Raw genomic sequence first — 22,918 nt, 5'->3', positions numbered from 1 at the left:
CCGCCCCCTCACGACTCCGCCCGCAGTCGCGACGCACGCGCAGCCGAGCTGCCCGGCGCGCCCGGATGGCGTACGGTGCTGGGCCTCGCTCGGGGGCAGGACGCCTGCGCTGCTGCTGCCGCTGCTGCCGCTGCTGCCGCTACGGCTGCGGCGGCGGCTGCGGCGGCTGCTCCTGGCCCCAGCTCGGCCGGCGGCTGTCTGCCGCCGCGGGGAGGCGGAAGCGTGGTGGCGCAGGTTCCGCCCCCTCATGGCGCTGTTACTTAGCAACGGGTTTCCCTAGTAACCGCGGCGACAACAGCGCGGTAATCGCGGAGACAACGGCGCGGCGGCCTGAGAGGGCGGGCGGGTGGGCGCCGTTTGCCGCAGTCGGCCGAGGCGAGTGAGCGGCGGCGGGAGCTGTGAAGAGGGAGGAAACTCGAGGCCCCCCGAGCGAGCCCCGAGCACCCTGAGCGAGGCCGGCGCTGCCCTCGGGTCCGGGCCCCTCGGCTGGAGGATGGCAACGCAGCGTGCCCAGGAGAGCATCTATAACCTCCGCCCCTCCCTGGAGGAGAAGCCTGGCAAACCGCCCAGGTATGTCGGTGCGACAGTGCTACTTGCAGACACGGTGACTGGTTCTGGCAAGGCAATATATCCTATGGGTAACAGGTATCAAAGAAAAAAAAGTCTAGTTGTTGCGCCTCCAAATGAGTCACTAGCCAACACCTGCTCCCTGAGCTGATGATTCAGTTTGGTATCTTCAATGCCATCATCTTCATTGACAAAGAATTTACAAAGCATTCTTTCCTCACAGAAGAATTACATGGCATCTTTACAGTTTGCACCTACAACAAATTTTCAGTGAGCAGATGAAAACTTGGGGTATTCTTAAAATTTCTCTCAGTGCCACACTTCCATTCTTTTCATGTGTCAGGTGCGTCTTCTGACATCGTTTCTTTTGCTTCTCTTTCTCACCCCCTACCTACAAAACAAAAATAGCCTTTTGCCCCCTGGCATGAATTCCTTTTGAGAGTTTTTGTAAAATTCCTATTTGATAACTATGCAAACATATGTGTTTTTTTCAAATCCTTATTACTTTATATGAAAGAAAGCTGTTAGTTGGCATTTTCAGTGAAAGGTTAATGTCGACCATAACTCAATAGCTTTAAATGAGTAGAAGTATCAGTGACACTCATCAGAATGGTTACTCCTTTTCAGACAAAAGGCTTCAGACTTGTGAGATTCCTAGTTCTGAACCTTTTCCATGTAAAAACAGATCATAGTTGTGGGTTTTTTTTCCAGTGTGAATGAAATATTTCTGAAAGGCACAGGAAAGTGAAATGACTGTATGGCAAAACACACAGCACGCTAAATCCATTCCTGTCCTAACACCTTTCAAGAATTTAGATACTCCATGACCATCAAGTTCAGTTTAGGCAAGGGATTCCTTAGGTTGGATACAATCTGACTACATCCCCTTCTGATCTCATTGACTTGTGTTGTCACCCCACTTCCTCCTTTGGTTCACAATGTGCCAGATACTCTGCTGGTAACAACAGTGTTGAACCTGGCTAACAGCATGCTCTGACTAGTTTTAACTGATGCATACAGTATCTAGGGTCCGGCCCCCCAAATGAAATAATATATATTTCACTCTTAACTGACCAGGTTCTACTCGTGAAACCATGGCAAGCATCATTTTCCCTAACTTTGATGTCCCAAGATGACACCTAAGGAATAGTAACTGTCTTCTTACAAATGTATCGTCTTTTTCCCCTTGCCAAATGATGAATGAATTAAGATTTTAAGTCCCCTATAACCGTGTTTTCTCCCTTACAACCTTCTTTAACTCTATGATACTGGTGTATGACAGCATTTAGCCACCTTTGTGGCCTGAAGAGTCACTTGAAAAGATATGACTGCCACATCTCTTTGTCCAAAGGAATGCCCACAGCTGTCTTCAAAAGATGTCTTCACGTTATGACAACATGTAATAAACTCAATACCTTCTCATTCCGAGTCTTTGTGAACTGTACTAGGTCAAACTCCTCATAAAGTATAAGAATTTTTACCTTTCTCTACTGCGTAGCTACAATGCCACTCCCAGCAAATGGTGAGGAATACAATTATTTATGAATGTGGTGGGTTTGTTCCTATGTCTATAGTTGTTTGCCATGAATTTAACAGAAAAAATAAGTAATACCTCATTCCTTATAATAAGAGGTATTTCTGGAATTGTATATAATCTTAGGTACATAATCCTCTTTCAGATTTTGGAGATCAACTCTCCAGAAGACAAAATAACTCCACGTTTTTAATGAAGTCCTCTTACATGTTCTAATGTTATGATCAAGTACAAATACATGCATTAGACATTTGCAGCTCACATAAAAAAGCTTTTATCAGTGTTGCTGCTATGAATCCCTTTCACTGGCCCAGCATTACATTACTTTCATACTATTTCAGTATTTCCATAAAATAGGTTGTGTTATATGTAATGGTTTTTGTTCTTTATTTCCTTAGCTAAAAACATGGAATAGTGTTTTCATAACACATTTTTTTTTCTGTGAAGGAATAGTGCAACTGTTCATCAGCTTTTGTCTATCATAAATTAATATGACATGTCTCTTAAAGATAGACAGATTTTAAAAGGTACAATGAAGGAGCCTTAGTTTCGGGAGTGGGGAGTTCTGGTCCCTCAGGAAAACAACTGTGACAGCTGAGGTCTTCAGATAGGGGCGAGGTGCCGGTAATCAGCTAATGATCAGCATTTGGCTTCTTTTGGAGAAAATGTTTTCATACTTATGATTAAAGCAGAACTTACAGTGCCATAAGCAACGTTACACCAAAACAGCAGTGTGTGCATACCATGTGCTTACAGCTTTTCATGTCTGAGCCCTTACTGATTTTCATATTAGCCATTTCAGTTTGTGCCAAAACAACCAATTACAGTGGTTCAGATCTGTGTAATACAAGAAATACATGGTTTGCTGTGCTATTTTGGAGCAGCCACCCATCTCATCTCTTATAATGGTCTGTAACAGATGGTTCAACAGGAACATTTGAGACAATACGGCGGACAGTCATAAGATAAACTGATGATCAAGGACATTATGTCCAACTCTCAACTACATTTGACATGTTTTCTGAAGCATGAGGTTTTACATACCTCTAAAATATGTTTCATCTCATAGAATGAAGCCATGAATGTTTTCATTATCAATACAGACCTCACCTTTTTTGAAGCCAGCTGAGCTTTTCCTTAGATGTGTTTGATTGCTGGGTAAGGCCCTGCAATGTTCTGCAGCTCCTGAAATGGCCAACATAAATTGGCATTTGCATCTTTCTCATACTACAAACTTTAAAATATAGAAGAAAATCTATCAAAGTAGGTTCATGATTACTGTTTTCCTGTAGATGCGTAACAGCTGCATATTTTGGATGCATTTTTGAACAAAACAGCAACATCAGAAAAAACTTTTCAAAATGGTGGTAGTTAAGAAATAAAGGCCAAGGTGTGTAATGCACAAACTCATAAAAATTACGAATTCATGCAAGCAATACTCAAAGCAGCTTATTTCCAAAATTTAGGGTTTTTTCTGTTTCAAAATGTCTGTGTTCAGCATTTATATGAACAGTGTACACGGGAACCATTTCACAAAGAATGATAACGCAGACCTTGGAGACACAAGAAAAGAAGGAAGAAGCAGTTAACTTCAGAATCACAAAAAACATTTGTCAGTGCAGTGCTGGGCTTACATTAGCATGGAGGTTATATTAATGATGGCCTTTTTTTGGGAGAGAGTACAAAACAAATTAGCTTAGGGCTTTGGCATGAACTACTGCAAAAATGTATATTCTTTGGAGAAGTATTTTTAATAATTTTCTGACCTTTAACTTCTTGATGGCTATTTTTTAATGTCTAAGGTATATATCCAAATTTAGACCATCCGTGAAACTTGAAGCAGAGAAAAATAAAGCTCAGTGGAAAACTATGGGACCAGCAAAAGTTGCACTGCCATCTCCAAAAAATTTTCTGCAGAAACATTCAAAAGAACCCAAGCTACCAGCAAGTAAGTGTAGACGTTAAATATATGAAATGTAATGCATTTTTAAATTTTAAAATTTGTAATATTAATGTTGAAAGTAACAGTTAGTTATGGAGGATTGAATTTTAAAAAAAGTTTAGATCAGTTTTGTATGCTGGGTCAGTTTCCATTGTTCCTTTTATAGTATCTGTGATATCAGAATTCCTTCTCTATTTTACAAAAATGTTTCCTGTTTGTGCAAAATACTGAAACAAGCAACAAGGAGATTATATATTATATATGTAGAAATTACCATAAGTATTTACTGTCATGTGGTACAAAACTAGCTGAAATATAAAGAAAAGAAACCATCTCTTTTGGGTACAACTATTCAGATGTTGAAGATGTGTTGATGGTACATTCTATCCTGTTGATATTTCAATTTGTAATTACATAGGTATGTACATCATTCTTTTCTGCAACTGATCATTAACATTAAATAATATGAATGTGGGTATTGAAAGTGGACTAATTGCTTTAATGCTTGAAGAGATATGGGAAAAGTAAGTGTGCCTTTCATGATGTTGTAAGCAACATACAGCTTTTACTCTCTTCAGCACTTACTGTCGGCTCTTCGTCCCGTACCATTAAATTGGCTGGTGGTATTCAAAACATAGACATTTTTGGAGACCTGAATGTCACAGAAATAAAATTGGAGTGTTCTGTTGCAAAATGCATCCTATCTTTGGGTGCAAACCACAATTCTGTGTTTAAGAAGTTGACAGTTCTAATGTTTCGCTTCATGGCCAGTTCTGCAAGTGTAGAGCGAACTTCTTAGCGCTGCTGGAGTTCTAAGTACATTGCTGCCAGAATTTATAATTGAGTTAAAACATTTCAGCTTGAAATTGGTTTTAGTTTGGAGAAATAGAAGAGCTTAACATACAGTATATTAAAAAAAAAAAAAAAAAAAAAAAAGGCTGTCTAAGAGAATGTAGAAGTCCAGCACCCAAATTTGCATGGCACATGCAAATGGATTTAGCACAGGAGGCTTTAGAGTCTTGACATCTCAGGCAACATGGCTTATTAGAACCTTACGGTAAACTTTGGTTCCAGAGGTCCTGTAGGCATCCTGGGTTGTTTTTGAACAAAGCCTTCACTTTTTGAGGAAATCTGAAGTGTTCGGTGTACTGGAATGTAATACTTCATGACATCTGAGCATGAATGCTTCCAGGCTCAAGACCTTGTTAATTTACCACTCTAGCATTTTAAATGGGCATAGGAAAGAAGGTTGATTCACCAATAGTTTGGAGCAGTCTGTAAGACCCCTTTTAAGTACTTGTATTATAAAATTAATGTTATCTACTTTAAAGTTGCTATATATTGAGGTAAGCACTCTGACTCATTTTTCTCAGACAAGCAGCTCACTATTTCTATTTTAACATGTTGATTCAGGGCTTCATAATAGCAATATGTACCTTGGTGTTTGCATTTGGAATCAGTGTACCAGAGCCTCAATATTACTATGACACATCATAGTTTTGATCCAGACCAGTAATTTCATTGCCATGATTACATCCTAACAGATCTTGAGAAAGAACTGTATCATTAACTCAAAGTTCTTGTATCTTTGTTGGATGGAATTTCATACCTACCTCAGAGAAGTTACAGGCTTAATCATTTCTTTTAAAGCACGGCGCTTTCATCCGTTGGAATTTAACCAGTTATAAGCTGTCTAAATGGGATTATGGCATTGTGATTGTGGTATCTGTGCTGCCTTCAAAACTGGGTTTGATCCAATTAGTTAAAACACAGATTGTAAGGACAGAACAAAAAGACTGAATTTTTTTTCCCCTGAAGTCTGGGATAGTGTTATTCTTTTGGAGTCTGGTTATTCACCACTTCTTTACAAAAGGTGTGTTTCCTAACTGAAGCTTGTATTATTACTGGACTCTGGCATTCATTTTAACCAAGCTCAGTTGCTGGCTCCAGAAGAAATGGGGGCTCCCAAAACAGCAAGTGAATGTGTACCAGTGTACTGCAGATAAGGGTGAGCCACTGCTCACTGAGAAGCTTCAGATAAATTGTTTCCAAACACATTCAAAGAGAAACAGAGATTTAGTCTGTGTGTCCAACTGTACTGTTATGGCAAACAATCACGTTGTGAAAACACCACCCAGGAAAGTATTGGTTCATGGGGTCAGCATCAGGAAACCAGCTGTTATAGGAATGAGCTCTGTCACTTGTAATGTTGCACTTATTTTCTGCCAAAGAACATGAACTCAGACAACCTGAATCAAATTATCTCTGATAATGACTATGAGTCAGAGTTATATCTAGTGAGAAATATGGTGGGAAATGAATTGTCATTCGTCACTCACCTGAAGTGAGACTACTCAGGAGACTACTGACTTTCTGTTGGTGCCTTGGAGAAAGGATTACACTAAAGGAAGAGTTTATATCTTCTCTGGAGAAAGGATTGTGAGAAGTTGTTTATGACTGTTAAGGAGCAGCAAGAACAGGGCTTTTCCCTAAGGGGAGGTGGCCCAGAAATTGAGGGCAACCACAATGCAGGCTGGGCAACGATCTCACCAACAGAGTGCAGTCCCTCCACACCAAAGGCAGGCAAGCAGAGTGGTGTGGTGACAAAAATGAGTCCTGTCAATGGCCTGGTGACCATCAGGTAAGATGGGGTAATAGGCCGGGTCCATCCACTGATCCCACATAGCTGTTCAGGAGCAGGACTAGGGGCAGGCATGGCAGAGACAGCTTGGCCAGGCACTGACAGCACATGGCTGGCCTGAAATGTGGTCCTGAGCCCAAGGGTGCTAAAACTGGGCAGGGCCATCATTAATGCCTAAGGGCCCTGGCCATGAGCATCTGTAGTAAGAGTAGTTTTAATCACATTTGAAAAAAGTCCCGTACTCTTGCAGTTAAGAAGAAATGAGTGGCATGTTATAAGGAAAACCCATCTAGTATTTCCTAGGTTATGAAACTTCTGTTTTGCCAAACAAGCATGCTCATTTTCATCACAGTATATTCCCAGTCATTTCTTTCATTGTCAATACAGTTGGTTTCTGTTTTTATGTAATATTGTACGTATTTTTTCCCTTTTGAAAAATGTAATAACATTAAATTGCAAAACTCTTCATGGTTATTGCTAAGAATATTTACATGCTCAATTCACAGGAAAAAAAGAAGAGGATAGTAAGAAATTGCCTGCATTATCAGTGCCACGGAGGACAGATCACCCCGTTATGGGAATTCACAGTAAAAAGAATTTTATAAATGCAAATGCAGTTGCTGCTATCACGGGGTTGCCTAAAAAGCCTCAACCTATTTATGTTGATAAAAGACAGGGAGATAAATACCTGCTTGAAACTTCGGGACTTGTTCCAAAATATATTAAAAAAAAGGTAAGTTTTATTAAATTATAGTGGAAATGCTAGTAGCAGTGCCTATTTTAGGTTCTCTATTGCATTCTCCTATGAAATGTTTATGATTCTTTTTGAGATGTTTACATACCAGTGCTGTTTGTGGTAGACCTCTGAAATTCATCAAGGAGAAATCACTGGCACTACAGTTGTGCCTTGCCTTTGCTCTGTATTCACTTGCTTACGCTGTCAGCAAAAAATTGGCAGAATGATGCTGCTAAAGCAATAGCATATGTGTTGCATTGGGAACCCAGGGAATATCTAATGAGGAGACAAATGGAGTTCTGTGATGAATGAATGCTGGCTCTTTAGAAAGTTAGGCAGGGAAGAAGAGGAGGCGTCGCCCTTTGGGTGAAGGAGCTGTTCAAATATATGGAGCTCTTCTATGGAATTGGTGACGGCCTGCTTGAGCTTGTGGGTCAGGATCAGAGGAAAGGCCAGTCAGTGTCAAAAGTATGGTTTTTATGGGCCATCTCTTGAAGCAACTTGAGGAAATCTTCAGATCATGGTGCAGCTTCTTATGGAAGACTTCACCTTCCTTGGTATCTGCTGAAAGGACAAGGCAGTGGGATGAAAGCAGTCCAGAAAGGTTCCTGGAGCATGTCACCAACAGCTTCTTAACAAAGACGGTGGATGAGGCAACCAGTGGTCATGCTCTTCTGGTTCTGCTACTTACAAAGGAGAAAGAACTGGTGAGAGGTGTGATAATCCATAGTAGACTTGGTTGCACAGGCCATGAAGTAGTTCAAGATCTTCTCCTCCTCAGGGAGGCAGGTGGTAGTGTACAGACCCTGTACGTCAGAAGAGCAAACATCAGGTTATTCAGGGAACTAGTAGGTAGGAACCCAAGGGAGATATCTCTGAAAAGCAAAGGAGCTTGAGCGTGCCTTTAAGGACAACATCCTGAACCACAAGAACAGTCTATTCCACTACTCAGGAAAACAAGACGTATCAGGAGTCTGGCTTACTAAACCAGGTAACTCACAAAAGAGCATTATGTGGAGAGAGACACAATATATGGCACAACTTGTGAGGGAGAAGATGCGAAAAAAGGAACCTGCAGCCCTTGCACAATACCTTTGCATGGCTACACATATATGTAAAAACAATGCTAGTCATAGTGCTACCCAACACTACAAGATTTGTGAATCATTTAGCACTTGATAGAAAGAAGGTAAGCTCCAGCACCTTTTGGCAGAGCTAGATAGGCTTCATTTTACAAATGGCAAAATAGATGTGTTCCTGTAAGTACGTCTGAGATATGCAGAAATTATTTTTCCTCCCAGAAACACAATTCTGCCACGTCCAGTATGGGACAGTTTATCATTCCTAAGTAGTAAATTTTCATGTATGTATTAACACTACATACTGTCTTCTGTGGCATGCAATGTTCAGCAAAAATCAGGATACAGGAAAACTTTTCAGAGAAAGTATCTAAGGAATATGTTTCAGAACGTAGAATCTTGACACCATATAAAAACATACAATAGCTTGCTGTCATTAACAGGTTTCAAACTCCTCACTCAACCATCAGTTCTTATAAATAAGAAACAACTTCTTCACCCTTATAGGGTTATGGTGTTACACCGAAATGTGTGATACAGAGAAATGAAGAAATGAAGAGAGCTCAGAAAGAATATGAGGCCAGTATCTTGGAGCATCTCAAGAAAAAAGCCATGAAACAGCTATCTGATGAAGAAAAGACAAGTATTCTGCAGGTATGTATTTTGATCTAGTGTGATTAGTAACATACAAAAGATTAAATAAGGCACTGTAAGTCCATATAAATAATAAAAGTAGCTACTTTAGGCGAAGCAGGTGAGGTAGCTACTTTTTCACTAGATGGAGCTGTAGAACAATTGTAAACCGAACTGAAGGGAGCTGATCTAGCTACTGCTTTAGTCCAGGTTTGCAAGTATTTCGATTCTCTTAAGATTCCTATCCCGCTTAATGACTTCGAATTTCAGTGAAACTTCAGATCAATGCAGAAAATTACCTCTATGGGTTTAGTGACAGTTCTGACTCTCTTCTTGTGAATCATGGAAAAATACAAATGGCTGTTTTTTTCTCCCGATGCATAACATTGACGCTTATTGGCAGTTTCTGTCTTCACACTGTGGCTTTACTGACTAAAGCATAAGCTCATGCTTTAAAATGTGGCAAAACCAGAAAACAGAATTAAATCTCAATATATTCACAGAACGATGACTGGAAAAATTGTGTTTTGTTAAGCTGTTTTGGATATTGTCTTTCATACAGTTTTCATACATTTTTTATTGCACAAGATTTTCTAAAAAGAAATAATACCATAAAGAAGTAGAGCAAAAAGGAGACATTTCAAAAGTATATCATATCCTTGCACTGGAATTTCTCATGACCACATTTTAGCCAAATTTCCTATGAAAGTGAGGCTTACATTACTGTGATAACTGTTTATCAGGCTGTCCCTTAATAACTTGATCTTAGCAGCCACATGAAAAAAATTAGCAGATGGATGGACATCTCCAAGATGCTTAATTCCCACAAAAAAAAAAAAAAGCCAGCAGAATATCTAGAGAGAAAACATGGTGTCTAACCTACTTGCAGTGATTAACTGGTTAATTGACAAAATCCAAATAGCTAGCACAAGGTTGTCTCTTGCTTATGCAGCAAGCAGTAGAAGCTAGGAAGGAGTATGGGAGAGAGATAAGGGTATTGCATTGACAGAAATATAAAGAATGTAACAGCAAGCGTGAAGATTAAGATGATTTTTATGGTGGGAAAGGCATGGGACAAGCTGATGGTTCAGCAAGTTAACTATGCAGCAAAAATACATGTGCAAAAAGGCATGTGAGTTCAGCTGCTCACAGTTCTGCATTTAGTTTGATTAAAATTACATTGTCTATTTTTAAAATACAGAGTGCACTGAAATATTTTTTAATTTGCAAGTTTTAGATTGTTTTTATTAAGTCAGTATTTTCTTTGATTTTTTTTTTTTTTTTAACAAAAAAAACGTTGCTCTTTCATGGGCCAGATTACTTATACAGTTATATTGTCAGGAGGAATTAGTGTCCCCAGGGTATGTGGCTTCTACCCAGTGCTCAGCTGTAGACATATGGGAATTCTTGTCTTTTAAAATAATTGACATTGCTAGTGAACACATGTGCACAATCTGCTTTGAAAGAATATGTGGCAATAGATGTCTGAGAACAAAATCAAGCCTCATGAACTTACAAAAATAAAGGGAAATAATTTGTGCCAGCATTTTTTGAACTCTCCATTATGCTTACTTTGGTTGGGATTTTATGAGAATAAAAGAGAATGTTGATAAATGCAGTACATATTTCTCACTGATCCAGTATGTATTCTTTATACAGAGTTAGATAGTCAGTTTGTGATCTAGCCTATAGCAATATTGGTCAGCATATTGCTGTTAGAGGAACTGTGAGGGAGATTTTTATGGAGAGAGTCATGATCTGCTTTTGATTTCTCCACTCTGTAGGGATAGAGTAAATTGTGATCAATGCCTGTTGTAATGTGTTTTAAAATTCACTGTTTTCAGTGATTTCCAAACTAGTTTTTACTAATGTACACAAAGAATTATTTAAAAGAAGCAGTGAATGACTCTTCTAGGTAAGCTTTGGAAATACGGTATTTATTTTCGTGACTATATATTTGTAAACTATACCTGATGCCTGGTAGACTAGGAGCTTTATTTAAGTACTTTGTAGCCTTGGATTGCGAAGACAAGTAGCATTACAAGACAATAAATAAATAGCCATGTTGCTCCAAGTTTCACCTGTTGAGGTAGGGTTTTTCAATTTATGTAGATGTTTTTATATGAAGATTGTTGGAATAGCCTTCATGGACAACTCTTAGGTGCTTAATATGAATAAACAAAAAGAATGAATTGCTATGCAATAAATACACTGCTTTGAGTCAGTAAAATATTAGTTCACATTAAAAAGTATTTTTTTCTTAATCAGTATTGGCAGTGAGAGGTCTTTTTTTTTTTCTGTTAAATCAATTCATACAGCGGACAAAGTCAGACAAGTTTTTGAGCACAGGAGTCCTTGAGTTCTGAAACAGAAGCAACAATCTTCAAAGCTAAATATGTATTAAGAATAATTTCTCTAAATTTAACTTCAGTATGTTAATCAATTAGCCAATTCGATAGAAAAGGTGCTCAGCAATACTGGAGAAGGGCATGAAGTTGGAGATCACAATGTGCCACAAAATCAGTGTGTCAGCTGAATTTGGTTTTAGTTATGGAGGAGAGTTGAAAACTAGTTGTCAAGGGAGTAACTTCAGTTCTTCGTTTTTGAAGATACTTTGTAATCTCCTGTAAGGAAACAGAACTGAAAGCCAAAAACATTTTGGAGAAGTGTTTTCTCACTGATAGCTATATTGTATTCTTTACTGATTGCTGTATGTGTTCCTTGTAGTAGGTGTGATTATTAAGTTCACCTATACAGTTTTCATGAGGACATTTGATGCACTGAATAAACTCTACTAAATCCTCATATATGCATGTACAGGATGTGTAGATTTTGATTATCCTCTTGAAGAAAGTAAGAGCAATTGTTGCAGTAATTGTGAGGATGTAAAGCCAAGTTTTAAATTTAATTTTTCTACCACAGTCTGATTCCATTCAGCATATATTGGTGGACAAAAGTTTGTCTCTGTGATGTTGGTACCCATAACAGGTTTATAAGTACATTTTAGATGATTGCTTGGGATTTTTTTAGGCAGGGTTTTAGTCGTGGGCTTTTATATATGGAAGATAGAGTTCATTTTATCTAGTAAGGTAATTCTTTGCATAGCAGCATTCAAGAGAGGTAGCAGTTACTGAAATTATTGTTGATAGGGTCAGTGACAGCTAGTTTTTTTAGTCCAAATGATAAATAAGTTGCCTGTAAATGTTATTGTAAACGTAGATTAGGAAGGGAATGTAATTATTGAGGATTTTTTCAAAGTAGTTCACAGAGATGAAAATATTGGGGAACAGTTTGGTGTCCATGGTCTGCGCAAAGTCTCAGTTACAGAAAATGAAGCTGGTGGTGACATAAAGTGAAACAGCTGCTGAATTTTGGCTGGAGTTCCAACTATTGGTACTCTTGTGATTACTTAAGGTAGGCAACACCACTGTGCGTGATGTAGTGATATCTGTGGTAGCCAGGCTGCCATGTTGCTGTTTATGGGGAATGGTTTCTGTAGTGCAGTTTCTAAGACTATTCCTGTTACGTTTTGGAGAAAAGAAGGCATTTAAGTGGTATGAGTTTTGAGGCAGCTTTAATGAATCCTAGTAGTCCCTCAGTGAGCATACTGGCATTAGATACAATGGAGCAATCAAAGTTGCCTACCTATAGATCACTGAAAGCATAGAAAATCTCTTACACTAAGGAACAGTCACTCTTCATTTACCTTGTGGAGTTTTTCTTGAAGATACTGAGGACTGGAAATTAAGTGTACAGGCTTCCCTGAGTTCCCGGTAGGCTGCAGAGTTTACTGTTAGTCACACTGACATACTTTTTTTCAGTTTAGCATTTTTGTAGCTTGTCCTTCATAAGCTAGTTTAATTATTGTTTTGTTGCCTCTTAAAGACTGTCATTTTTTCTCTCCAAGGCAGAGTTTTTTCAAGACCATTCTTTATATTGCATCATAATGAGTCAAAATTATTTGTTGCAACTGGTTTGACTTTTAAGTAATTATTTGGTCCAATTAAGGTGATTAAACATTATCCATATAATTGTCTATTATTGTAACGTTGCAGTGACACCAAATGCAGTATTAACAAAAACACCTAAGTAGTTCATGTGCTTATTATTCTTAATGAATTAAGTTTTCCTCATATATTTTCTTTTCATGCAATGGTACTAGGGGCTGAAAAAGAACTGGAAGGAAGTGTATCGTGAATTTCAGAGCCTTCCAATAAAAGTAGACACCATACGCCAGAAGTTATATAAAGAAAAGCTGGAATCACAGATGAAACAACTGGAGCATGACATAGAGGTAATTGAGAAGCACAAATTTATCTACATTGCAAAGGAGTAAGGACTGTTTTTCAGCTATTGCCTCTTTCCTCCTTTTTTTTTCTACTACTGCTACATCTCCAAGAAGTGCCCCCCCCCCTAAATTCTCAGAAGAAATTGACACCGCCAACTATTCAGAAGAACATATTTAAGTAATACAATCATATAGCTTCTTAGAAAAGTTGTTACATATAGCTGTCATTGTATAAGTCACATAATGTTTTGAAATAAATTTCTGAATTAAACTTTGAATATAAAAACATTAATTTATTATTCTTTGTAATTTTTATTAACTACTGAGATTTCTATAAACGTCATACAAAAAGCATAAAAAAACCTGCTTCATATGTTTGGATCATTTCTTTCCATGCAAGGCCAAAACAAAGTGAAACAATTGGGTACTGAAGACAGCGTGGTAAATAGAACTTCAGGGTGGGTTGGCTTCTGGACTAGTTATTAAAGAGCTGTTGTGCTTAAAAGCTTGAGTGATTGTATTTCTAAACAGCTTGGCTTGTGCATAACATTTTGTGTACTCATTTTTCATTACCAAACCCAGTTTTTACAGTGGAAGCCCATAGTAATATAGACTTCATGCAATACAAATACCACATGTAGCTTGCTGTGTTTATGTATAATTAATTATGTAATACTATAGTAAATCTACAACTGAAGTAGAAAAATGTGTTTTGATTGCCATTATGTGTATGATATTAGCATGAAAGCAATATATTAACATGCAAGTCAGGACCTAGGCAGAAATTATATTCAGTAGACTATATTGCAATAATTTGCATAAAAAGAAAAAATGTTTTTCTTTCTTACTGCTTAACCTTTGCTTTAGATCACAGCTTTTTCTGTATGGTATCAGTCATTACCACCAGCAGCTGTTGTGACATCACAGTATCTGACATCAGCAGAGGATGAAGTAAAAAAGTTCAAATGAACCATTAAAAACCAAATTTTCACGTACATTAAGCTTCTTTCATAAATTTGTCAGGGAATGTCTTTGAAGACTTCACAGTGGTTCTAGGCTATATTTCTTGTGCATCTTAAATTTGTCTGTGACCTGCACTAGGAAAGCGTGGGTGAGCAGGAATGTGTATTTTGTTCTTTGTAACTTACTGTTCAGCAGTCATGTTTATTTTTGAAAGATACAAGCCAGAAGAAAGCTGTGGTTTTGTAAAATATGTATTTCATTTACTGTTTACTTAAAAGAATGACTTATACTGTATATTTTAACAAAACCACACCAATTATAAGCACTTAATAACACATCATGTTATCTCCTAGTGAAGTACAAGATGCCTTTTTTAAGAAATGCAATATAATCAAACATGGCTGTTTCCTGTGGCTTAAAATAAAAAACTAGATTTGACTCCAGAACAGCATGCATTCCCACTGCCTCACTCTCAGCTTTTAGTTCCCCACAGACCATTTGTCTGAGTTAGGTTGAGGATCTGTTCTTCCATTTATCATCAGTGCTAACTTTATGGAAATGTAAAGTAGGTGATGGCCTATCCCAAAATTTGGGGCAAGCAGCTAGGCCATGCTTGGACACATTAATCATTCACCAGCAATAATGACTGGTTTTTCAAAATTGTCAGAAGGCTATTAGTATATTATTGGGAAGTTAGGAAGTGAATGGGAGGGCATGAAAAAAGTATTCCTGCTTAGCAGGAGAGGGAGAGACTAAAGCCACCGTGCTTCTGTAGCTGAGTGGGCTCTCACTAGCATCTTTCACAGTACTGTGGGTTTTTTTTGCATAAACCTCACATAGCGCTTTGCAGGTAGCTCTGCTGCCACACGGGATGTTCCCCTCTCGATACATGTGAATAGCTTCTGTCACCCTGTGGAGATATTACAGTTCCTTCCATCTATTTTGATGTGTATTCCATGCAAACTACCAACAATTCTGATTATGGAAAATCATAATGATACTATTGAAAATACACAGAGAAGGGTAACATTCTTACCCTTTAACTCTCTCTGGGGAGTTTGACAAAGTAGATTCACAGAACCCAAAGCATGTAACTGTATTTGTATGTTCATGAAAGGCCAATAATTGAAGGTGTAATGTTCACGAATCAACTAATATGTACCATCAGTATAACTAAAGCAAAAAGGTGAGTAAACACAATTGTTCTGATAGAATTGTTCCTTCATAAAAGGTTTTAAATATTAACAGAAATAAGTCTGTCCATAGGCTTAAAAGTAGCATTACTAGTTGAAACATTCTGAGAATTCACTATTCAATTACTGGCAGTCAATGAAATGATGAGAAAGAAAATCATCAAAATGCTTTTAGTACTTCGTAATTATTAAACTGGAATTTATAAATGGTCTATATTAAATTGGATAACCACCAAAAAACACATGCTAAACAGGGTATGAATACTCTATTCATCAATAAGTTATGTTGCCACAAACTGGAAATATTTCCTGTTGGAAGTTGTGCATGACAAAACTGTGTATCTATTTTTTAAAAATAGCAACATGAAATTATGATAAATATCTCACTGGCTGTTCTTCAAAATGAAACTATTTATATCCAGGAAGGAAGGGATCAGATATGGCATCATCACAAACACAGGGAGTTCCTGATTGTATGGCTCCGACAGAGCTGCCTCGAGCAAGCGTCAGATCTGACAGGAGCATATGGGCTCCATGTGGCTGGTTTCAAAGCGCGGTGGTTTCTTGGGTTCTGCATGCGTTCCTGGGGACTAAGTCTGAGACAATTCCTCAAAATCTTCCTTGCAGAGGGGCAACCTCATTCCCTTCACAATATAGTAAGGGCAAAATTCTGTGGGTGAAATAATACGTGAGAAATTCCTCTCTGATTTCATGTTCTTTAGTCTCTGTATTATTGCAGGAGGGCATGTTCTGGCCCTTTGTATGTTTTTGTGAAAAACCGGCAGCACGAATGGCTGTTGTGATTGCTCTGCCACAAAGCTAAAACCTAGTCCTTTCACTAGCAGACATTTCACAGAACAACATATCTAACGTTTTCAGTCCTAATGAAGGCAGACATCTTTCAGAAAGAAAATTTCACATATATGCAGATTAATGAGAGTCCTAGATAAATGCTAGTGTAGTCAATGCTTTCATCCTTGGCTTTATGATGCTTGTAATATTAATAATATAATTACAGGAGAGACAGGTGGCAAAACCTATTATTAAGGTTGCCTGACATTTCCCATAGTCAAGGAAGCTAGCTGCTGAGCCCTGCAGCCAATTGGGATCGTCCATCCCAGTAACTAGAAGCGTGTTGAGCCTGACCAAGCTGAGGAGGACAAGCCATTTCTCCCCCCATGAGTGGACATCTGAGGTAGCAATGTGTATTTGACTGCTGAATGCCTAGACTGTTTGGTTTTGTTTTTTTTTTCATTTTGTCTCGATCTTGCTCCAGTTCCTTTCTGTTATGTAATGTTATGTAAATAAAATGTGAGTAAATTCAAGGTTTCCATCCTCCAGACTAAGCAGTGGCATTATGGTAGGAATCCAAGGTGAGATGAGTTTCTTGTGTTTTTTTCTTTGCTGTTTAAAGGATGCTGAAGTAAATGTGACTTCCATTTCACCAAGTTATAAAAAACATATTTAATTTCTTTTTATAGACTGCACCTCCAACAAATGGTTGCAGACAAGCAGGCATAGGCATGTTGTAGACTACGTTCATGTCAGCTGGTCTTGTTGGTGCTGCTATGAGGATAAACTTTTGTTCAGTCACAGTACTAGCCTGTGCAGTTAATCTGTTGTTCCGTGCCTGCCTCCACGCTGACTCCACAGCATGGAGAAGTTCACACAAACACGCAAACACTGGAATAACTTTGTCTTCAAATCCTTCCTCAAATGTTCTTTGTAATGGCGCCCACCAAAACTTTAACAACCGCTGAGCTGCTGGTGAGCTGAGATTAGGGCTTATCTCACTGACCTGTGTGGTTTACTTGAACTCCCCTGGCACTGTAGCCAGTTGTTTCTTGTTTTAGGCTTAGATTGTAAATTATCTGTTGTGTGGATCATCTTTTTCTCTATTTGCTTAGCATCTGACACAATAGAATATTTGTCTGTAATATAAGCTCCTATGTGCTTATAATAATAATAAAGATGTTCACCTGGGCATGATTTAAGACCATGCAATAAAGGGAATGGATTCAAGTTGTTTACTAAAAGGATCTGTTTTCCAAGAACCCTCATTTCATTTGTTTCAGCAACTGGAAAGTAGGAGTTGAAGGAAGAGAAATGAGATTTAAAGCACTTACTCCCTGGAGCAATATGATTTATTCATGTCTTTGTCATATAATGTTTTTGAAATGCAATGATAAAGTATTTAAACCTGGCTTTTTCACTGGTAGTCATTAATACTGCATTTCTCATTTTTGGGGTTCTTGACTTCTACAATTTGAGCCCATATGTCTGAAATACAGGACTTTTGTGCCTAAAGTTAGAAGCTATGCTTTGAATCTAGACAGGGCTATATAATAGTTTGAAAGCTATTGTCTCAAACTGGTCACTCAAAATTAATGAAATTAATGTTTCATTTACTCTCGCTAGGTGAGAGACCCCATATGGAAAACTCAGGTGGCTCAGTATTCTAATTCCCAGAGCTGCTGTAAAGATAGACAAGTACCTCTAGAACTGTTCCCGCATTGCTTTGAGAGCTGTATTAAAGCTGAGGAAGCACTATAATAATGCTCTCTTCAAAGCAAAAAAATTCAGTAGCGTTCAACATATGGCCCCAAGCACTGCACAGTGAAGAAATGACCACGTTTTGCTGTTTGCTTAGGAGGAACGGTCTGTCTTTTACACAAACAATAACATTAGCAAATGGTCTAAATCCAGCATTCCAGCACCCTTAGGGAGCGGGTCATTCTGTGTAGCAACGAAGCTCAGGGGCTGGCTGGCCAGAGGCACGTAGTGTGTCTGCGCTACAGAACTTGCTGGACCAGATTCTGCTTTTCAATACACGTTTGTTACTGCACTGTTTGTTCTAGGCAAGCTGTGAAGTATACAAAATTACATCAAAGATTACTGCGCTATTTGGGAGGTGGGGTGGGGGGAAGTCCTCAAACTGTTGTTTACTTGGTTAAAAACCCTCAGAATTCTTTTGTTTTGCAGATTTTCCCAAATTTGCTGTAGATTATTAGAAGAAAAAAAGAGGGATGAAGCCAAGTGAACAACCTCCTTTAAAAAGGAAAGAAACTCTTAACAGTTGAATTCATTACATTGGGTGTGACCCACTATGTATTTACAATTCCCTGACTAGTTTTCATGGCCATGCATGACGATTTTGTCATAGGATATGATGTGAACAGCATTCCTGAAAATAATGCTTTATCATTTAAATGTCATTACTTCTCAATAGCTGGTTAGGAGGTGTATTTACATAGTATTATGAGGGAAATAAAGTTTATTCTAGTATTAAAGGACAAGAGGAAACTTTGTTTGCATTTATTTCAGCTATAAAGAACTCCATATTAATAACATGAACCTGAAAAGCAGGAAGAGTATCTTCAGGAGCCAGGAAATTGGAAAGTGAAGCTTGCGCTGCTCAAGTCTGGCACACTGAGATTAATAACAAACAAAAATGCAGTTTTGTATTAAAGATGTTTATCATGGACCAAATAAGTCAAAGCCCAGAATTCTGTGAAGCAGTGTCTAACACTGATTTAAAGGTCATAAAAATTTTTTTTAAAAAATGACTAACATCTTGAACAACAGCTTTTAGCCCTTTGCTTGATATCAGAGTTACTGTAGGTAATTTTCAAAGCCTAAGTCAGTCTCATAGACTCAGCACAGGTTAACTGTGATTGCTAAATGCTCTGAACTTCTCTTGTGGATCTCAGATGCTGCAATTGCTTTAAAGAAATTGAACATTCCAGTTCCTCAAGGCGCTAATTCTGCTGAAATGGAAGTTTGACAGAAGCTAGATTCCAGCTTGCAGTGCCACTCCATCACCTGGTGTAGTACAGTAGTTGCAAAGGGGGAGTATAGCATCTACACTATTGTACATTGCAGGATGCTGTGTAACCCTGCCTAACTGGACAGCATTTCCTATGGTCTCCCTAGGTTCTTGAATGTGGGGGAATGGTTTGAGATACTGCTTCATGTTCTCCCAGATGTCTGTAACGCTGTCTTTCAAGTATGTTTTGCTGCACTCAGGGTCTTCAGCACCCACCCTATGGGCTGGGTAACTGCCTCAGGTAATGCAAAAGTTCTCAAAATTCTGGAATATATTAAAACTGCTTACGAAAGCAACCTAGAATGGCTTTCAGCATGTCCTAAAGTACTACATATGCTAGACTTCTGTGTTTAATACTCTCTTCAGTGGCCATTTTACCCAAAAATGTCTTTCTGTGTACAACTGGCGGGGCTGCTTACCTTGTAACCACCAAGAAATGCAGGTTTATGCTTGATAAGATTGCTTACAGTTCTGCTGTTCACGTAACAGCTGCAGCAACAGGCAGAACCAGAATAGGAGCTCTTACTTCATCCCCTAATTGGCAAGCTTTTACCTAGGTAAGCTACACCTCTTAAAATATTCTGGATTTTCATGCTTTTCATGTCTATTTTTGACATCATCATATTAAACTGAATTGTCAATTGTTTGTTATAACTTCTTGGGAGAAGAATACATAATCGAGTTGCAAAGGCTAACAGGTAACTCCATGATGTTGGTCTTGGACTGCTTTCTTGGTATATTCCTGCCCCCAACCTTCTATTTTTAATGTTTCTTTACATTAAGAGTTGTGAAAGGGTGGAATTTTTATATTCTGCTTTTATCAGTAACAGGGTAAGAGAGGAAAAGATGTGTAACTGAAATTATAAAATTTGTTGGGTAAAGGCCTAAGATATAAATGCATTCACAAGGGATTTGCATCTAAGTCTTAACTCTGCGTTGTTTCTCTGTGTGTTGCTTCTTCCATCTGCTCCTTTATGTCTCTTGGCTATGTGTCCAGACCTACTTGTTAGTATGATCTACCCTGTTTTCTTTGTTCTTTCCCCCTTTGATCATTTCCCATGGTTGTGTATCTAGAAGTGTTTATTCTTTTCCTCCTATTTTTAGTTTATAAACAAACAGCTAAACAAATACAAACATTCTTCAGAATGCTTACGGACTTTTTCACAGTTAAGGCCCTAATACCATGTTTCAAATAATCATATTTTGGCCCTAATTAAAAAAAGCTTTTGAAAATCTACTGTAAATTCATTCATTCTGCACCAGTTCATACTATAAAGAAAACATGTAAACATTCAGTAAGTACATATACCATCACAGCAAAATCCTTAGCAGCCTCATTTCCTTCACGTGCAATAAAGCACATTAATTCTGGTTTCTATTAATTCTGTGAGTTTACAGAACCATGAATTTGTCTCATTTGCAACCAAACTAAAAAAAAAAAAAAAAAAAGTATTACGTTTTATGCCAATGAAAAAATCTTACATGGAGAAGAGCAATTTTGTGGATTGGAACAGTGGTTGCTGATAGCAGCACCACCCTTCAAACTGTACCCCACTTAAATTTATCTAGTTTTTCATTTCCATGTTTATTGTTATTAGCAAGACATGATACTTCATTACACTTCTTAAGTGATTTTTGTAAAAATGCTGGAAGAGAAGAATACCAAAAGTAAGACTACAAAATGCCGATGTCCAACCTTGACGGGAAGAACAAACATTTCCTGCCTAAATTCTTCAGTACAATCCCAGAGGAATTTATGTTTTAGTATCTTGTTCACATTAATCCTTTTCAAATCGTTAAGCTTCTGTCTGTGGTGTGGTTAGGACAATCTCCAGTGCTATGAGATGCAGTGGTCAGACAGTGGACTCTGCCAGACAGTGGTCTGATAAAGAATGTTGTCTAAAAAGACAGAAAACTCTGTAATAGCGACCAAACTAGTCCAAAAGGTAGAAGAAAACATTACTCAAACAGCAGTGGCAAAATTAATCTGAGTTTCTAGTTGTAATCTAAATAGCTTCAGAATTATTAGAGCCCAGTTCTGTGATGTTTATGCAACAGCAGCTTTATCTGTAATGTGGTGATAACTGAAAAAGATTGCATTAGCTTTAGGGCAAATGTGGGCTTTAGAAGGGGTTCTTGCCCACCTCTAAGCAAGAAGAATCCTCAAATTTTGAAAAGCGATTGTGAGTACAGATCAGTAGCATTTAATCCCAAAGTTTAGATGAAAAAATTGATGACTTTCTTTCTCAATAGTTGTACAAAATGTTGACATGCAATTGAAATGCAAATGTATTTAGGGATTTTGGCCATTATGAAAATTTATGTATTTGACAAAAATATTTTTATTGACTTTATGTAGGTGTGTACAAGTCTGTATATGCTGTTTATCAAATTCACCACTTTTAATTAAGTTTATTTTAAAGCACCGTGACCAGGAACAATTTTTTTCCAGCATACATATACATATGTATAGATACAGTCTTCATATACACGATATACCATATCACTTCTGAGGCAGACATATTCTGGAGTCGTACTTTGTAAACCTGGTCTTCTGTCCTTTCAGACATGTTGTCAACTGTAGCAATAATTCTAAGAGTAGCTCCTTAATTTACCAAAAAAAGCAAACAGATCTGGCTTCATATAACAAAGCATTTATCACAAGATAATTTTCAGTTGCTTTAGTACTTAACCAGACTTTAATTGGTGATTCATTTATAGAAGCTCTCCTAACACCAGATTCCTGAGCTCTTATTTGCCCTATCAGTTCTAATGTAAGTGCGCTAACAGGATGCACCTAAAAACCAGCCTGTGTTGGACACCGAACTCCTACTGTAGACACACCCATAGCGTTCTCTGGATTCACTTGTTATAACTTGTGACCTACAAGTCTCAATGACAGCACGAGCAACACGGCAGCGGGCTGAAGGCGCGGGAAGACATGGCTTGCTCCAGCATGCGCACAGCGGCGGGGTGCAAGGCACACCAGTGCAGAAGTCAGCAAGGATGGAAAGCAAGATTAATGAACTACTGGAAGTTTGCTTCCTCGCATCCTGTTTTCTCTCCAGAGTATAAGCAACAAGCTATCAAAATGTCAGTCTAAACCACAACAGCCTAATCTTACCCACGAGTTCATCCAGCCCAGGCTCCTTACCCAGCTCTGCCCAGCGCTCCCCACCACCCCGCCGGCCCGTCCCCGCGCGCGGGTCCCCTCAGGCCCCGCCGGCGCCCACCTGGTGCCGCCCCGCACCCGCTGCACCGACACGGGGGACCCGCTGCACCGATACATGGCACCGACGCGGGGCACCCGCCCGCAGGCACCGCTGCACCGTGCCCGGCCCCGCGCGTCCCGCACCCCGGCTCCTCCCCAGGGAGGCGGGGGGACCAGCCCCAAACACCGGGGTGCAGCCCCCCCCCCGGGCACCCCGCAGCCCGCCCGGCCGCCGGCGCGGCCCCAGCCCCGCTCCCCCGTCCCGCCCCGCCCCGCCCCGCCGCGGCCCCTCGGGCGGGCGCGCA

The 22,918-nt window shown here is 39.0% G+C and overlaps 1 protein-coding gene across 1 annotated transcript; it reads left to right on the top strand.

The window, feature by feature from the left end:
- Positions 1-17: 17 nt before the first annotated feature.
- On the top strand, positions 18-17,862 carry ENKUR (enkurin, TRPC channel interacting protein). Its single transcript, XM_040590671.1, has 5 exons — positions 18-570; positions 3,904-4,049; positions 7,191-7,417; positions 9,007-9,153; positions 13,295-17,862. The coding sequence occupies exons 1-5, from the start codon at positions 494-496 to the stop codon at positions 13,466-13,468; spliced, it is 771 nt and encodes a 256-aa protein (XP_040446605.1). The 5' UTR covers positions 18-493; the 3' UTR covers positions 13,469-17,862.
- Positions 17,863-22,918: the final 5,056 nt, after the last annotated feature.

Source organism: Falco naumanni, chromosome 4 (assembly GCF_017639655.2).
Source record: "Falco naumanni isolate bFalNau1 chromosome 4, bFalNau1.pat, whole genome shotgun sequence".
NCBI classification, from domain to species: Eukaryota; Metazoa; Chordata; class Aves; order Falconiformes; family Falconidae; genus Falco; species Falco naumanni.
This window is presented reverse-complemented; position numbering and strand designations above follow the sequence as displayed.